This window comes from Coregonus lavaretus, assembly GCF_964263955.1.
Source record: "Coregonus lavaretus genome assembly, chromosome: 3".
In the NCBI taxonomy this organism is placed as follows: domain Eukaryota; kingdom Metazoa; phylum Chordata; class Actinopteri; order Salmoniformes; family Salmonidae; genus Coregonus; species Coregonus lavaretus.
The window spans coordinates 54,154,023-54,170,011 of record NC_139990.1 but is presented as its reverse complement, the minus strand read 5'-3'; the positions used below and the strand labels follow the sequence as shown (position 1 = coordinate 54,170,011).

The window sequence follows — 15,989 nt, the reverse complement described above, 5'->3', positions numbered from 1 at the left end:
TCCTGCGCCTGACTCCTTCATTCACACCTCATCACAGAATCACTCACCCACTGAATGGAGTCAGCAGGAGAAGACCGCATGCCTGGAGTTGTGGCAAGGGTCCAGGAGCATTCCTCGATGCTGGCCAGCTTGGGGGAAGCGATGGATCGGGTTCTTCAGGTAGTACAATGCCTGGAGAAGAGAAGACCCGATCTATCGAGACCAGCTGGTCAACCGGATCCAGCCACCTACACCCCAGCCCCTGGAGGGATCCAGATATCCCGGCCACCGGCGTTTGATGAGACGGCAGCGCGATGTAAGGGATTTCTGCTCCAACTAGAGTTGTATTTCTCCAGCATCAGGCCGGTGCCACTGGAGCGGGAGAAAGTATCAGTCCTCGTTTCCTGCCTTTGTGGGAGAGCCCTGGAGTGGGCCAACGCGGTGTGGAATGAGGGAGGTGCCGCGATGGAGGACTATGGGGAGTTTGCTCACCTTTTTCGGGCCGTTTTCGATCACCCGCCTGAGGGTCGAGAGGCGGGCGAACCACTGGTCCATCTGAGGCAGGGGACGAGGACCGACCAGGACTACGCGCTGGAGTTCCGGACGCTGGCAGCGGGGTCCGGGTGGAACGTGCGGGCCCTGATCGACCATTTCCGGTGCCACCTAAGGGAGGACGTCTGACGGGAGCTAGCCTGTCGTGATGCCATGCTATCGTTCTCCCAACTGGTGGACATGGCCATCCTGCTGGACAATCTGCTAGCAGCCAGAGGATGTCCTGGTAGGGGTCTGCCCGTTCCCACTCCGGACGACTCTGACCCCGATCAGATGGAGCTGGGGGGAGCCGCCGGTCTAGAGAGCGCAGGAGGACATCGACAGTGCCACTCTGGTGGCAGGAAGGGACAATTCACGTCGCAGTCAACATTCCTTTGGGTCTGGAGGCGGTAGGCAGGGTACTCACGCATCACCCCAGGTAACGAACACCCAAACTTGTTCAGAGCCCTTTGCGGCGCGCTGTACCTTATCTATCTCCTTTCCTGATCACCTGGTAGTTTCCCAGTGTAAGGCGCTAGTCGATTCAGGCGCAGCTGGGAACTTTATGGACATGGCATTTGCACGCCGTCAAGGCATTTCATTGGTTCCCCTATCCATTCCACTCCCCATCAGAGCACTTGATAGTCGACCATTAGGGTCCGGGTTGGTTAAGGAGATTACTGTACCAGTCACCATGTTTACACAGGAGACGCATGTTGAGCAGATCATTTTTTTGATTATTGAGTCTCCTGCTTATAATATAAATAATATAATATGCCATTTAGCAGACGCTTTTATCCAAAGCGACTTACAGTCATGCGTGCATACATTTTTTTTTTGTGTGTATGGGTGGTCCCGGGGGATCGAACCCACTACCTTGGCGTTACAAGCGCCGTGCTCTACCAGCTGAGCTACAGAGGACCCTGTAGTCTTAGGTATTCTGTGGTTAGCCCTTCACAACCCCAAATGTTCATGGCCGCAGAGGGTTCTTACGGGGTGGTCGCGTGAGTGTCCGTGTAGGTGTCTAGGTGTTTCCGTTGGTGCGACCACCGTGGAAAGTTCAGACGGTAACCCCACCGCGCGCATTCCCCCCGAATACCATGATCTGGCGCTCGCGTTTTCCAAGACGCAAGCGACTAAATTACCACCTCATCGGGAGGGGGATTGCGCGATAAACCTTCGGGTAGACGCTGTACCTCCTAGGAGTCATGTGTATCCCCTGTCGCAGGCTGAAACGGAGGCTATGGAAACATACATCACCGAGTCCCTGCGCCAGGGGTATATACATCCCTCCACTTCACCTGCTTCCTCAAGTTTCTTCTTTGTGAAGAAGAAAGATGGCGGTTTACGTCCGTGCATTGATTATCGACCACTGAATACGGTGACGGTACGATTTAGTTATCCTCTTCCCCTCATTCCTTCAGTGATTGAGTCAATGCATGGGGCCCGTTTTTTCACCAAATTAGACCTCAGGAGTGCCTACAACCTGGTGCGTATTCGGGAAGGGGATGAGTGGAAAACTGCATTCAGCACAACATCGAGGCATTATGAATACCTGGTGATGCCCTACGGTTTGATGAATGCTCCATCCGTTTTCCAGTCCTTTGTGAACGAGATGTTTCGGGACATGCTTGGTCGCGGTGTGGTGGTCTACATCGATGACATCCTGGTGTATTCCGCTACGCGCGCAGAGCATGTGTCCCTAGTTCGCAAGGTACTGGTCCGACTGCTGGAAAATGATCTTTATGCTAAGGCAGAGAAGTGAGTTTTTCCAGCAGTCAATCTCCTTCCTCGGATACTGCATTACTACCACAGGTGTGGAGATGGAGGGAGATCGAATTTCAGCCGTGCGTAATTGGCCGACTCCAACCCCGGTGAAGGAGGTTCAGCACTTCCTTGGCTTTGCCAACTACTATCGGAGGTTTATTCGGGGCTTTGGCAAGGTCGCAGCTCCCATTACCTCCTTGTTGAAGGGTGGGCCGTCCAGGCTCCGCTGGTCTGCTGAGGCTGATTTGGCCTTCAGTAGATTGCGGGGTCTGTTCACCTCCGCCCCGGTACTGGCTCACCCCGATCCATCACTACCGTATGTAGTGGAGGTGGATGCGTCCGAGGTAGGGATAGTCGCTGTCTTATCCCAACGCTCGGGCACGCCACCCAAGCTCCGCCCCTGTGCCTTCTTTTTGAAGAAGCTCAGCCCGGCGGAGCAGAACTACGGCGTTTGTGATCGGGAGCTGCTGGCTGTTGTCCGAGCTTTGACGGTGTGGAGGCATTGGCTCGAAGGGGCGAAACACCTTTTCCTCGTCTGGACAGACCACCATAACCTGGAGTACATTCGGGCAGCGAGGAGGCTGAATCCTCGCCAGGCCAGGTGGGCCCTCTTCTTCACCCGGTTTGATTTCACACTCTCATACATTCCGGGTACAAAGAACGTGAAGGCAGACGCACTGTCTCTGCTGTGTGACACAGAGGAGAGGCCCAGAGACAACACCCCCATACTCCCGGCCTCATGCATTGTGGCGCCGGTAGTATGGGCGATGGACGCGGATATAGCGCAGGCATTACGCACAGATCCATCTCCACCACAGTGTCCAGCTGGGCTGCAGTACGTGCCTGCGCTTATCCGTGATCGTCTGATCTACTGGGCACACACGTCACCCTCCTCTGGTCATCCAGGTATCGGACATACAATGCGCTGCCTGACCGAGAAGTACTGGTGGCCTACCTTGGCTAAGGACGTGAGGGTGTATGTTTCCTCCTGCTCAGTGTGCACCCAGAGTAAGGCACCTAGGCACCTCCCAGCGGGTAAGCTACAACCTTTACCAGTTCCACAACGACCATGGTCTCACCTTAGTATTGATTTTCTTACTGATCTAACCCCTCTCCTAAGGTAACACCACTATCCTGGTCGTTGTGGATCGCTTTTCGAAGTCCTGCCGCCTCCTTCCTCTGCCCGGTCTCCCCACGGCCCTACAAACTGCGGAGGCTCTGTTTACTCACGTCTTCCGGCACTACGGGGTACCAGAGGATATAGTGTCCGACCGAGGTCCCCAGTTCACGTCTAGAGTCTGGAAGGCGTTCAAGGAACATCTGGGGGTCTCAGTCAGCCTGACCTCTGGATTTCACCTCGAGAGTAATGGGCAGGTGGAAAGGGTGAATCAAAATCTGGGAAGGTTCCTGCGGACCTACTGTCAGGACTGGCCCGGGGGAGTGGCGGTGTTCCTGCCATGGGCAGAATACGCTCAGAACTCTCTCTGCCACTCCTCCACTAACCTAACACCCTTCCAATGTGTTTTGGGTTACCAACCGGTCCTGGCACCGTGGCACCAGAGCCAGACCGAGGCTCCTGCGGTGGATGACTGGTTTCAGCGCGCGGAGGAGACTTGGAATGCTGCCCACGTTCACCTCCAGTGTGCCGTGCGTCGTCAGAAGGCGAACGCTGACCGCCACCGCAGGGAGGCCCCGGTTTTCGTACCGGGGTATCGGGTCTGGCTCTCAACCCGGAATCTACCCCTCCGCCTGCCCTGCCAGAAGCTGAGCCCGCGGTTTGTGGGGCCGTTTAAAGTCCTGAGGAGGATAAACGAGGTTACATACAGGTTGTTACTCCTCCCTGATTACCGTATTAACCCCTCGTTTCATGTGTCTCTCCTCAGGCCGGTGGTAGCTGGTCCACTCCAGGAGTCTGAGGTGCGGGAGGTTCCTCCACCTCCTCTGGACATCGAGGGGGCCCCGGCGTACTCGGTCCGTTCCATACTGGATTCGAGGCGTCGGGTGGGGGGCCTTCAGTATCTCGTGGAATGGGAGGGGTACGGTCCAGAGGAACGGTGCTGGGTCCCAAGGAGGGACATCCTCAATCCCTCCTTGTCGAGGGATTTCCACCGTCGCCATCCGACTCGCCCTGCTCCGCGTCCTCCTGGCCGTCCCCGATGCCAGGGTCGGCGCACTGCTGGAGCCGCGCGTCAAGGGGGGGGGGGGGGGGGGGGGGGGGGGTACTGTCACAACTTCCGCCGAGGCTGCCTCCCCTCCTTGTTCGGGCAGGTTTCGTCGTTCGTCGTCACCGGCTTATTAGCTACTGCCGATCCCATTCTCATCACTCCACTTGTCATGTCTTGTCTTGTCAATCACACACACCTGGTGCTCATTCCCCTAATTAGTATGTGTATAAGTGTTCCCTCTGTTCCCCTTGACTTTGTGAGTGATTGTTTCATTGTGAGAGCAAGTAGCTCGGTTGAGCTACTCTTCCATTTGTTATTGCCATGGTGGAATATTTCCCTTGTGATAGTTTCGTTTTGACGCTTGGTGCGTTTTATTTATGTAAACGGAATAAACTCTGGACTGGTGTTTTACCTCCTGCGCCTGACTCCTTCATTCACACTCATCACACCATGGGGCAAATATACATTTTTGCTGTTTTCTGCAGTTCTACACATTTTTCCATGGGGCGGAGAATCATTTAGCAATTTTTTAACACATTTCATGCAATTGTACTCATTTTGCCATGGGGTAGAGATACATTTTGGCTGTTTTAAAGCATGTTTTCTGCAGTTCTACACATTTTGCCATGGTGCGGCGAGAACATTTTGCCATTTTATTAAAAATTTCATGCAATTGTACTAGTTTTGCCATGGGGCAGACATACATTTTTGCTGTTTTAAAGCACATTTTCTGCAATTCTACACATTTTGCTGTGACTTATGCCGGGTTGGCTCTGCACATGGTCCAGCTCGTCTTCACCCAGCCTGGTAGACTTTCCGTCAGTACCACAGGGTTTAGTGCCACCCAGCTCGGAGAACTTATTCTGTACCTCTCCGAACTCAGCGGCAGACAGAGAGCCCCTGCCACTCTCCTACGTAACTCTTCAGGAGCAGCATTGTGTATTGAGATGGTTCCTGAGCTGGAGCACTGCCCAGAGGGAACGGTTTCTGCAGGACCTTTTGGAGAAAGCTGTGCCAGTGAATGTGTGTACCCTCTTCGAGTCGCTCAATACGCTACAGGTTAAGGACAGCCCACCAAATATCTTTGAGTGCCAACTGTGCCTCTGGACCCAATGGTTTGAGTCATGGAGTGAGGAGGAGAGGAACAGTTTCCTGCACATTCTAGAAGAGAGAACAGCAGGCAGGGATTGAGGGATCCGGGAGAAGAGTGTGCAGAATGGATAGATAATGAGTGGGTGGTAGACAGATAGAAATAAGTGAAGTTGATGGAGTGGTACATAGGGAAGCATACTGTATGTGTGGAGACAATGAAGAACTGGGCAGCGGGTAGTCTAGCGGTTAAGAGCGTTGGGCCAGTAACCGAAAGGTCGCTGGTTCGATTCCCCAAGCCAACTAGGTCAAAAATCTATTGATGTGCCCTTGAGCAAGGCACTTAACCCTAATTGCTCCTGTAAGTCGCTCTGGATAAGAGCGTCTGCTAAATTACTCAAATGTAAATGTTAAAGATATCTGAGTGAGAGTCACAAACTAAATCAATGGGGGCCCCCTGGAGGTCAGGGCCCCTGGGCACGTGCCCTGCGTGCACGGTTGGTAATTCAACCATGATTACTACAAGTTTATATAACTGGCTAGACTTACTTACCAGTGTAAAAATTGTTAGCTGACATGGCTAATTGAGTGACTGTCAGTGACAAAACAAGTGAGAGAGAGAGAGAGATGAGAGAGGGGGAGATAATGAAAGGGAGGTAGAAAGAGAGGTGGTGGGGAGAGAGGTAGAGAGAAGCTACAGCGCCTTGCAAAAGTATTCATCCCCCTTGGCGTTTTTCCTATTTTGTTGCATTACAACCTGTAATTTAAAATGGTTTTTATTTGGATTTCATGTAATGGACATACACAAAATAGTCCAAATTGGTGAAGTGAAATGAAAAAAAAACTTGTTTCAAAAAATTCTAAAAAATAAATAACGGAAAAGTGGTGCGTGCATATGTATTCACCCCCTTTGCTATGAAGCCCTTAAATAACATCTGGTGCAACCAATTACCTTCAGAAGTCACATAATTAGTTAAATAAAGTCCACCTGTGTGCAATCTAAGTGTCACATGATCTGTCACATGATCTCAGTATACATACACCTGTTCTGAAAGGCCCCAGAGTCTGCAACACCACTAAGAAAGGGGCACCACCAAGCAAGCGACCCCATGAAGACCAAGGAGCTCTCCAAACAGGTCAGGGACAGAGGTGTGGAGAAATACAGATCAGGGTTGGGTTATAAAAAATTATCCGAAACTTTGAACATCTCCATTATTAAAAAATTGAAATAATATGGCACCACAACAAACCTGCCAAGAGAGGGCCGCCCACCAAAACTCACGGACCAGGCAAGGAGGGCATTAATTAGAGAGGCAAGAAAGAGACCAAAGATAACCCTGAAGGAGCTGCAAAGCTCCACAGCAGAGATTGGAGTATTCAGTGGGGAAAACAAGTATTTAGTCAGCCACCAATTGTGCAAGTTCTCCCACTTAAAAAGATGAGAGAGGCCTGTAATTTTCATCATAGGTACACGTCAACTATGACAGACATAATGAGAAAAAAAATCCAGAAAATCACATTGTAGGATTTTTAATGAATTTATTTGCAAATTATGGTGGAAAATAAGTATTTGGTCAATAACAAAAGTTTCTCAATACTTTGTTATATACCCTTTGTTGGCAATGACACAGGTCAAACGTTTTCTGTAAGTCTTCACAAGGTTTTCACACACTGTTGCTGGTATTTTGACCCATTCCTCCATGCAGATCTCCTCTAGAGCAGTGATGTTTTGGGGCTGTCGCTGGGCAACACGGACTTTCAACTCCCTCCAAAGATTTTCTATGGGGTTGAGATCTGGAGACTGGCTAGGCCACTCCAGGACCTTGAAATGCTTCTTACGAAGCCACTCCTTTGTTGCCCGGGCGGTGTGTTTGGGATCATTGTCATGCTGAAAGACCCAGCCACGTTTCATCTTCAATGCCCTTGCTGATGGAAGGAGGTTTTCACTCAAAATCTCACGATACATGGCCCCATTCATTCTTTCCTTTACACGGATCAGTCGTCCTGGTCCCTTTGCAGAAAAACAGCCCCAAAGCATGATGTTTCCACCCCCATGCTTCACAGTAGGTATGGTGTTCTTTGGATGCAACTCAGCATTCTTTGTCCTCCAAACACGACGAGTTGAGTTTTTACCAAAAAGTTATATTTTGGTTTCATCTGACCATATGACATTCTCCCAATCCTCTTCTGGATCATCCAAATGCACTCTAGCAAACTTCAGACGGGCCTGGACATGTACTGGCTTAAGCAGGGGGACACGTCTAGCACTGCAGGATTTGAGTCCCTGGCGGCGTGGTGTGTTACTGATGGTAGGCTTTGTTACTTTGGTCCCAGCTCTCTGCAGGTCATTCACTAGGTCCCCCCGTGTGGTTCTGGGATTTTTACTCACCGTTCTTGTGATCATTTTGACCCCACGGGGTGAGATCTTGCGTGGAGCCCCAGATCGAGGGAGATTATCAGTGGTCTTGTATGTCTTCCATTTCCTAATAATTGCTCCCACAGTTGATTTCTTCAAACCAAGCTGCTTACCTATTGCAGATTCAGTCTTCCCAGCCTGGTGCAGGTCTACAATTTTGTTTCTGGTGTCCTTTGACAGCTCTTTGGTCTTGGCCATAGTGGAGTTTGGAGTGTGACTGTTTGAGGTTGTGGACAGGTGTCTTTTATACTGATAACAAGTTCAAACAGGTGCCATTAATACAGGTAACGAGTGGAGGACAGAGGAGCCTCTTAAAGAAGAAGTTACAGGTCTGTGAGAGCCAGAAATCTTGCTTGTTTGTAGGTGACCAAATACTTATTTTCCACCATAATTTGCAAATAAATTCATAAAAAATCCTACAATGTGATTTTCTGGAAAACAAATTCTAAATTTGTCTGTCATAGTTGACGTGTACCTATGATGAAAATTACAGGCCTCTCTCATATTTTTAAGTGGGAGAACTTGCACAATTGGTGGCTGACTAAATACTTTTTTTCGTCACTGTATGTCCATAGGACCACTTTAAGCCGTACACTCCACAGAGCTGGGCTTTATGGAAGAGTGGCCAGAAAAAAGCCATTGCTTAAAGAAAGAAATAAGCAAACACATTTGGTGTTCGCCAAAAGGCATGTGGGAGACTCCCCAAACATATGGAAGAAGGTACTCTGGTCAGATGAGACTAAAATGTAGCTTTTTGGCCATCAAGGAAAACGCTATGTCTGGCGCAAACCCAATTCCTCTCATCACCCCGAGAATAGTTATGCACGGTCAAGTTTTCTGTTTTTTTGTGTTATTTCTTGTTTGTTTCACAATAAAAAAATATTTTGCATCTTCAAAGTGGTAGGCATGTTGTGTAAATCTAATGATACAAACCCCTAAAAAACCATTTTAATTCCAGGTTGTAAGGCAACAAAATAGGAAAAATGCCAAGGGGGGTGAATGCTTTCACAAGCCACTGTATAAGACAGGGAAGAAGGGATATAATGAGAGCTATTATTTTTGTCGCTTTTGCCTGGAGCTGGCCCTGAACACACACACACTCACACACACAATGGGGTGGCAGTTAAGCCAAGCTGCTTCTCTGGCTCCCACTGTGAGTAAGTGGCTGTTACACACAGAACAGAGGGACACCACCTGGATCTCTTCTATCCATGTGTGTGTGTCCTCTGTCTGTCTCTCTCTCTCTCTCTCCCCTTCATCCTCACTCTCCAGGTCTTTATTTTCCTCTATTTTCTTTTACCTCTCATCATATCCATTCTTCCCTGTCTTATAGCTTCTCTCTCTCTCTCTCTCTCTCTCTCTCTCTCTCTCTCTCTCTCTCTCTCTCTCTCTCTCTCTCTCTCCTCCCCCTCACCACCTTTTCCTCCCTTACCTTCTCTCCCCCTCTATCTATCTATCTATCTATCTCTCTCTCTCTCTCTCTCTCTCTCTCTCTCTCTCTCTCTCTCTCTCTCTACCTCTCTATCTATATCTCTCTCTCTCTCCCTCTCTCTCCCTCTCTCTCTCTCTCTCTCTCTCATTCTCTCTCCCTCTCTCCTCCCCCTCACCACCTTTCTACCTCCCTTACCTTCTCTCCTCCTGTCTCTCTCTCTCTACCTCTCTCTCTCTATCTCTCAGGGGGAGAGATGAAACAGAGGGAGCAGGGCATTATTCTGCTGTCTCAGGAGGTGTGCACCTGCTGTGCCTTGTGTTTGAATGTCAGAGAGAGTGATGCGGGAGCGTTATTGGGCACGTGGGGAGAACGACGGGCTCCTTTATACTGTCACTCATTACCCACCGAGCTTTGGGCACAGCGAGGGAGAGAAATGCACCGTGGGAAGGCAGCACTTAATTTTTCATCCGGCATGAAATATTGCTTCGGCAGACTCTTCGAACACACACTTCTACACTCTTTTCTTCTTCTGTCTTCCACGTGCTCACACTGATAGATAGACGACACACACACTTTCTCATTTGCTCATTTGTCAGTCGTCTTTGCTCTCTCTCCTCTTTTTTCTTCATCCATCCTACACCTCTCTGTGGCTGTGTTATTTTGTTAGCATTGTGTTAATGATTCCTGTTTTAATTCCAGTCTGGTAGAGTCCTTGGACCAAGCCCATTCCTATGTGTCCTGGTCTCCTGGGCAGGGTTGGCACTATGTATTCACACACACACACACACACACACACACACACACACACACACACACACACACACACACACACACACACAAACCATTTTTCCAGGTGTCACTCCACATTTTCACTCCAGCCTGTATGAAACTCTTATTATTTATTCTGGGAGTGTCTGTGGTGTAAACAAGTGCTCTCTGTACACTGGAGCTATGTGCTCTGTTAGTCTGAGCTCTTCCAATTCTCTTCCTTCTTGCTCCAGTGTTCTGTGGGTGATAATACAGGTATGGTGAAAGATACAGTATATGATCTCACCGTTCAGGGATGTACAGACTTTGATTTAATACTATTTTCTCCCCCTCCCCATATATCTCTCCCCCATCTCTCTCTCTCTTTCTCCCTCCCGCCCTCTCAGACCCCGGTGCAGTGATTGAGACCCACAGTGCAGGACCGTACGCTGTGATAGGGGGCGTCCTGGCTCTTCTGGTCTTCACTGTTATCTGTGTTCTCATCGTCACCATCTGGTGCTCTGTCCGACAGAAAGGTAACACACACATATGCACGCGCACGCACACAAACACACACACACACAAAAGTTGAAAAGTTATATGAATTCCATTAAAGGTGAGACTACCATGAATTCTCAATGGTCACGCCTCACCTCGCTGTAACTAATGGCAAATATGCAGAAACTATATCTGTCTCAGTGAATTAAAAATAGTAAATAAAAGATGGACACAAATGGATGAGATAGGAGGATGAGGGGGAAAAGGGCACGCTCTTTCCTCTCTCACCTCAGAACATGACAAACGACCTTGTATCTTAGCCAGGGGGGTTGGTGGGAAATGTAGGTGTGGTCATGTTTTTTAATGACCCCTATGGTTTACTGTATCAGGGCACATCAATAAAGAAAAACTCAGTTACCCACGCTCCCCCATCATTTTAACAGCCTCTGGCAGCCCCATGCTTCCTCCTTCAGTGCCAATAAAGTTGTCCGGGAATAGAACCTTGGAGACCAGGGGAGGGTTCATACAGCCAGAATGCCAATCAGCAAATAGACAGAGCCATTACAACCAATCAGTGAGCAGAGACAGCACTATTAGGGCCCTGTCTCTGTCCTGCTGTGGCTGCCTGTGTGCCAATCAAAGCCTTGACCAGACAAGCCCAATCATGTTCTATCAACAAAGAGACTGCCATTGGCTCCTGCAGTGATACTTCAACTTGAACATGATTGGGCTTGTTGGGCAGGTTTCCCTGTCACGCCTGCTCCCGCTTCCCCTCCCTGGCGCTCGAGGGCGCCTGGCTGCCCATCATTACGCACACCTGTCACCATCGTTACGTGCATCAGTGCTCATTGGACTCACCTGGACTCCTTCCATTTGTTGATTACCTCCTCTATATCTGTCTGTTCCCCTGTTTGATCCCGGTGTCAGCATTGATGTTGTTTTGTTTCCCCGTCTAGACGCTGTCCTCGTTTTGTTCCATGTCTTTTATTTATTAAATCATCACCCTGTACTTGCTTCCCGTCTCCCAGCGTCTGTAGAACCGAGAACGTTACAGAATATCAGAAGCATCACGTTTTTTTAGTTTGGGTTGGTGACGTCGGGTCTGGGTGCCGCTGCCGAAGGAACCAGGGATGGCTCAGCTGGCTCGAGAGGTTTTCTTGCCTCGGTTGGCTCGGCAGGCTCCCATCCCACGTCATGCCTCAGCCGGCTCGTCAGGCTCCCACGCCTCAGCCGGCTCGTCAAGCACCCACGCCTCAGCCGGCTCGTCAGGCTTCCACGCCTCAGCCGGCTCGTCAGGCTCCCATTTCTCGGCCGGCCCGTCAGGCTCGACAGGTTCCCGCGCCTCGGCCGTCTCGTCCGGCTCCCATGGCTCGGCCAGCCCGTCAGGCTCACCCAGGTGGGATGCCAGGGGGGCATCCCTAGAGGGGGGGGTACTGTCACGCCTGCTCCCGCTCCCCCTCCCTGGCGCTAGAGGGCGCCAGGCTTCCCATCATTATGCACACCTGTCACCATCGTTACGCGCATCAGCGCTCATTGGACTCACCTGGACTCCTTCCATTTGTTGATTGCCCCTTCTATATCTGTCTGTTCCCCAGGTTGATCCCTGTGTCAGCATTAATGTCGTTATGTTTCCCCTGTCCAGACGCTGTCCATGTTTTGTTTCATGTCTGTATATATTAAATGTTCACTCCCTGTACTTGCTTCTCGTCTCCCAGCGTCTGTCCTTACATTCCCGGATACAAATTAAACCTACTCCTGGACTAAAAAGCATTCTCAAAGGATTGAAATCGCTTTTTAGTCAATGACTAGGCTTAATCTGTGTCTTTGTCTGGCCCTTTAAATTCTGCACTGATCATGTAAATCAGAGAGAAATTAAAGAATTTAGTTTGATAGTTTGACTGTCTCTTATTATTATATTACTCTGCCGTAGCTAATTTCCCCACCATCCTTCTCTCTATCTCTCTTCATCTCCCTCTCTCTGTGCCTCTCTCTACCCTTATCTTTCTCTCTCTATGCCTCCGCCCCTCTTTTTCTCTCTTTTCACCATGCTTGGCCCTCTCTCATTTCCCCCTCTCCCTCTGTCAGGCACATATCGTACCCGGGAGCCTATACTTAATTGGTACTGACCTAATTCTAACTGAACTAATAATTAATCACAGGTAGGACTTTAACAATATGGTAAAGATTGCTTTGATGGGTTCACTGAATGTCACAAGGATTATATTTCTCTGTCACAACTAACATCCACACCCGTTCATCTGTCTCCCTCTCTCTGCTGCACAACCTTCTCTCTCTTTATGCCTTCTCTCTCTCTATCTCTCGCTTGCTCTCTCTCTCTCTGCCTCCTCTCTCTCTCTCTCTCTCTCTCTCTCTCTCTCTATCTCTCACTTGCTCTCTCTCTCTCTGCCTCCTCTCTCTCTCTCTCTCTCTCTCTCTCTCTCTCTCTCTCTCTCTCTCTCTCTCACTTGCTCTCTCTCTCTGCCTCCTCTCTCTCTCTCTCTATGACTCTCTCTCTCTCTGCCTCCTCTCTCTCTCTCTCTATGACTCTCTCTCTCTCTGCCTCCTCTCCCCTCTGTCTTTTTGCATCTCTCTCTCTCTCCCTCTCTCCTCTTTTCTCTCTCTGTTCATTCTCCCTCTCCCAGGTTCGTATCTTACCCATGAGGCCAGTGGGTTGGACGAGCACGGGGAGGTCCAGGAGGCTTTCCTCAACGGGAATGATGCCAGTCAGGGCAAGAAGGAGTACCTACTGTAGCCTCCATCCCCAAAACCCACACCCCTCCCCCCAACACGCCATGATGGGTGGCCTTCTGAATCGACTGTAATACTACTGCACACAGACCACATCACAGACCACAACACAGACCACAACACAGACCAGAACAGAGACTGAAAGAGAGACGACTCTGATCAGCCCTAACATTATAACTGTGCCATACTGTAGGTGTACTGGAGGAAGGAGCGAGGGAGCGAGGGAGGATGAAGGAGAGATAGAAAAAGAAAGAGACAGACAAAGGGAGAAGTGATAATATGGTCATTATTTTGATAGAGAGAAGCGATAACAAGAAGCACTTTCTTCCCTGTGGTAATTGGAGAGAGAGAGAGATGTAGAAAGGCGAAAGAGAAAAAACCGTCCATTTCCAAAATGTTCGATCCATAACTGGCACAGACAAACAGGTGGGGTGGGTATGGTTTCCAGAAGATATTGAGTTTGAATGCTTAATTTGATTACTTGAAACTGCCAAAGCACATCAGCCCACAGAGAACAACTCATCTATAATTATTTGACTACATTGCAGAGTGTTACCCTGAAAGTCTCTTAAAGTATTTCTGAACTACCCAGTAAATTCTGCAGACAACCCAGGTATTGTAGTTGCCGTCCGTGCTGGGGAGGCTGGCAATGTTTTCTGGGTAATTTAGAAACCTTCCTGTTATGAATGACTACTTTCCTTGCGGAACAGAACTGTTGTCTCTCTCTTTCGCCCTCCCTCTCTATTCACCTCTCTTTCTCGTCCTCTTCTTCTCCCTTGTTCCCTCCCTCTCTCTCTGTCTGTGTCTGTCTTTATCTCTCCTCTATTGTTGGCCAATAATGAAAGGATTAGTGCCAGTCTCCTTTCGTGAGTTAGAAGAAAGGGAACATAAGTCGACGAGACACATTAAGGAAAAGCTTAATTATTTTAAAATGCCCTTAAAGGGATAAAAATGTTTAAAAGTCTTAAAAGAAAAACAATGAGTGAAAGGGAAAGTAATGAATAAGGAAAAATACATGATGGATATTTTTCTGAATGCCATGCACACACACACATACACACACACACATACATATCTCTGAATTCTTTATTTGTGTAAAAATGTAAACAGTAAGATAACTTAAATGAATCTTTTAAGAAATTGAGAAAAAATACAGTTTACTATTGAACGCATTATGAAGATACTATACTAACACATTATTAGCCTAGAGGTACAAAAATGAACAAACTACTGTCCAGTGATCAAAACAAAAAAAGATAGAAAAAAATGTTTAATTTGTCTTTATGAAATACCTGAGGTCTTATTGATTTGTTATTAATTATTGTTATTATTTGAACTATTATAATTGTTATTATTATTATTACTGTTATTATTATTGTAAATGTTATAACTGTACACCTCCCATGTTTGTTGTTTTTGGTTATTCTCTAGAAACTGCTCTTTCCACTTCTCTCTTACTCTGTCTCTCTAGTTCTTTCTATTTCCGTCTCCCGTGCCTGTTTGTTTCTTCTTCTCGTCTTTCACTGCTGTTATTTTATAGTCCATGTGTCGCTGTTGATATAGCTAACTATTTCTTTATAGGGGAAAGATACAAAGCACGACAAAATAAAAAATACTTCAAAAATAACACCGGAGACGAGTCTGTTTTTAGATGTGTCCTCTTTAATAAGAAATGTTCTGAAACACGGTGAGAGGAGAAGAGACACCGCAGATGACAACATCAATAGGGAATAGAGAGCTAAAGGTAGGAAGATAAAAACCCAGGCAGGGAGGAAGGAAAGAAATGCTAGAAAGAGCTGTAACAGACGAGGGGTTGAAAGAGAATAAACAACATACAGAAGGCTCCATGACTGTGCTAATGAATCATGGGAAGAGGGGGAGAGAGAGAGGAAGCGAGAGAGAGGAACAGAGGGAGCCAAAAGGATAGTCAAGTCAGATGCACAGAAATATATGACGCCCCCACTACTTCCATGCAATCAATACCCGATTCTGTCAAGAAGCACTCAACTTGTCCATCTGCGTGTGCGGCTGGATTTAATAGCTGCTGGAGGTCGCTGCGTGATGGATCGATGTGTTTGTCTTCTATCGACGATAAGGCTCCACAGTAGGCTGTCATAAAGACAGATTGTCAAACGGCAATCAAAGTAATGGACTCACCAGGAGCAAGGGCTATACTAGCCTATACCAGCTGACGTGAACCAACGCTGTAGGCAGTAGAACAATAGATACACCATGTCCAGAACATATCCCCAGGTTAGCTGAAATAATGACACGCAAACCTAATGTAGCAATTGGTGGGTGACACATCGCTTGAAGTGGTCATCAGAGCTTGACTTCATCCAGTAGCGTTCTAATACTAGCATGGCTTGTTCTATAACGATAGTGTTCTAGAAGACTTAAACACTCTCATGAGGATGTCTCAGTCCGTCTAAACCAATCATCAGAGAAGATGATACACTGTCACATAACCCTGATGGGAAGTGTAAAACACTATCATTTAGCTGATTCATGTACTGTAACAGGGTCATATCAGTATTTCTTCTGTTTTATGACGTGTCATGGTCTGTTATGACAGGCATATCTCTTTCCTATAATTGTCACACTCTGGCTCCGGGAC

At 48.2% G+C, this 15,989-nt stretch overlaps 1 protein-coding gene across 1 annotated transcript in view; it reads left to right on the top strand.

Moving 5' to 3' along the window:
* Window positions 1-14,999, top strand: part of LOC311122013 (cell adhesion molecule 4-like) — a 159,822-nt gene extending 144,823 nt beyond the window's left edge. The window contains exons 8-9 of the mRNA XM_084158022.1: window positions 10,534-10,662; window positions 13,267-14,999. Of these exons, the coding sequence (XP_084014148.1) occupies window positions 10,534-10,662; window positions 13,267-13,376 (239 nt within the window). The 3' untranslated portion in view covers window positions 13,377-14,999. The remainder of the gene's footprint in view (window positions 1-10,533; window positions 10,663-13,266) is intronic.
* Window positions 15,000-15,989: the final 990 nt, after the last annotated feature.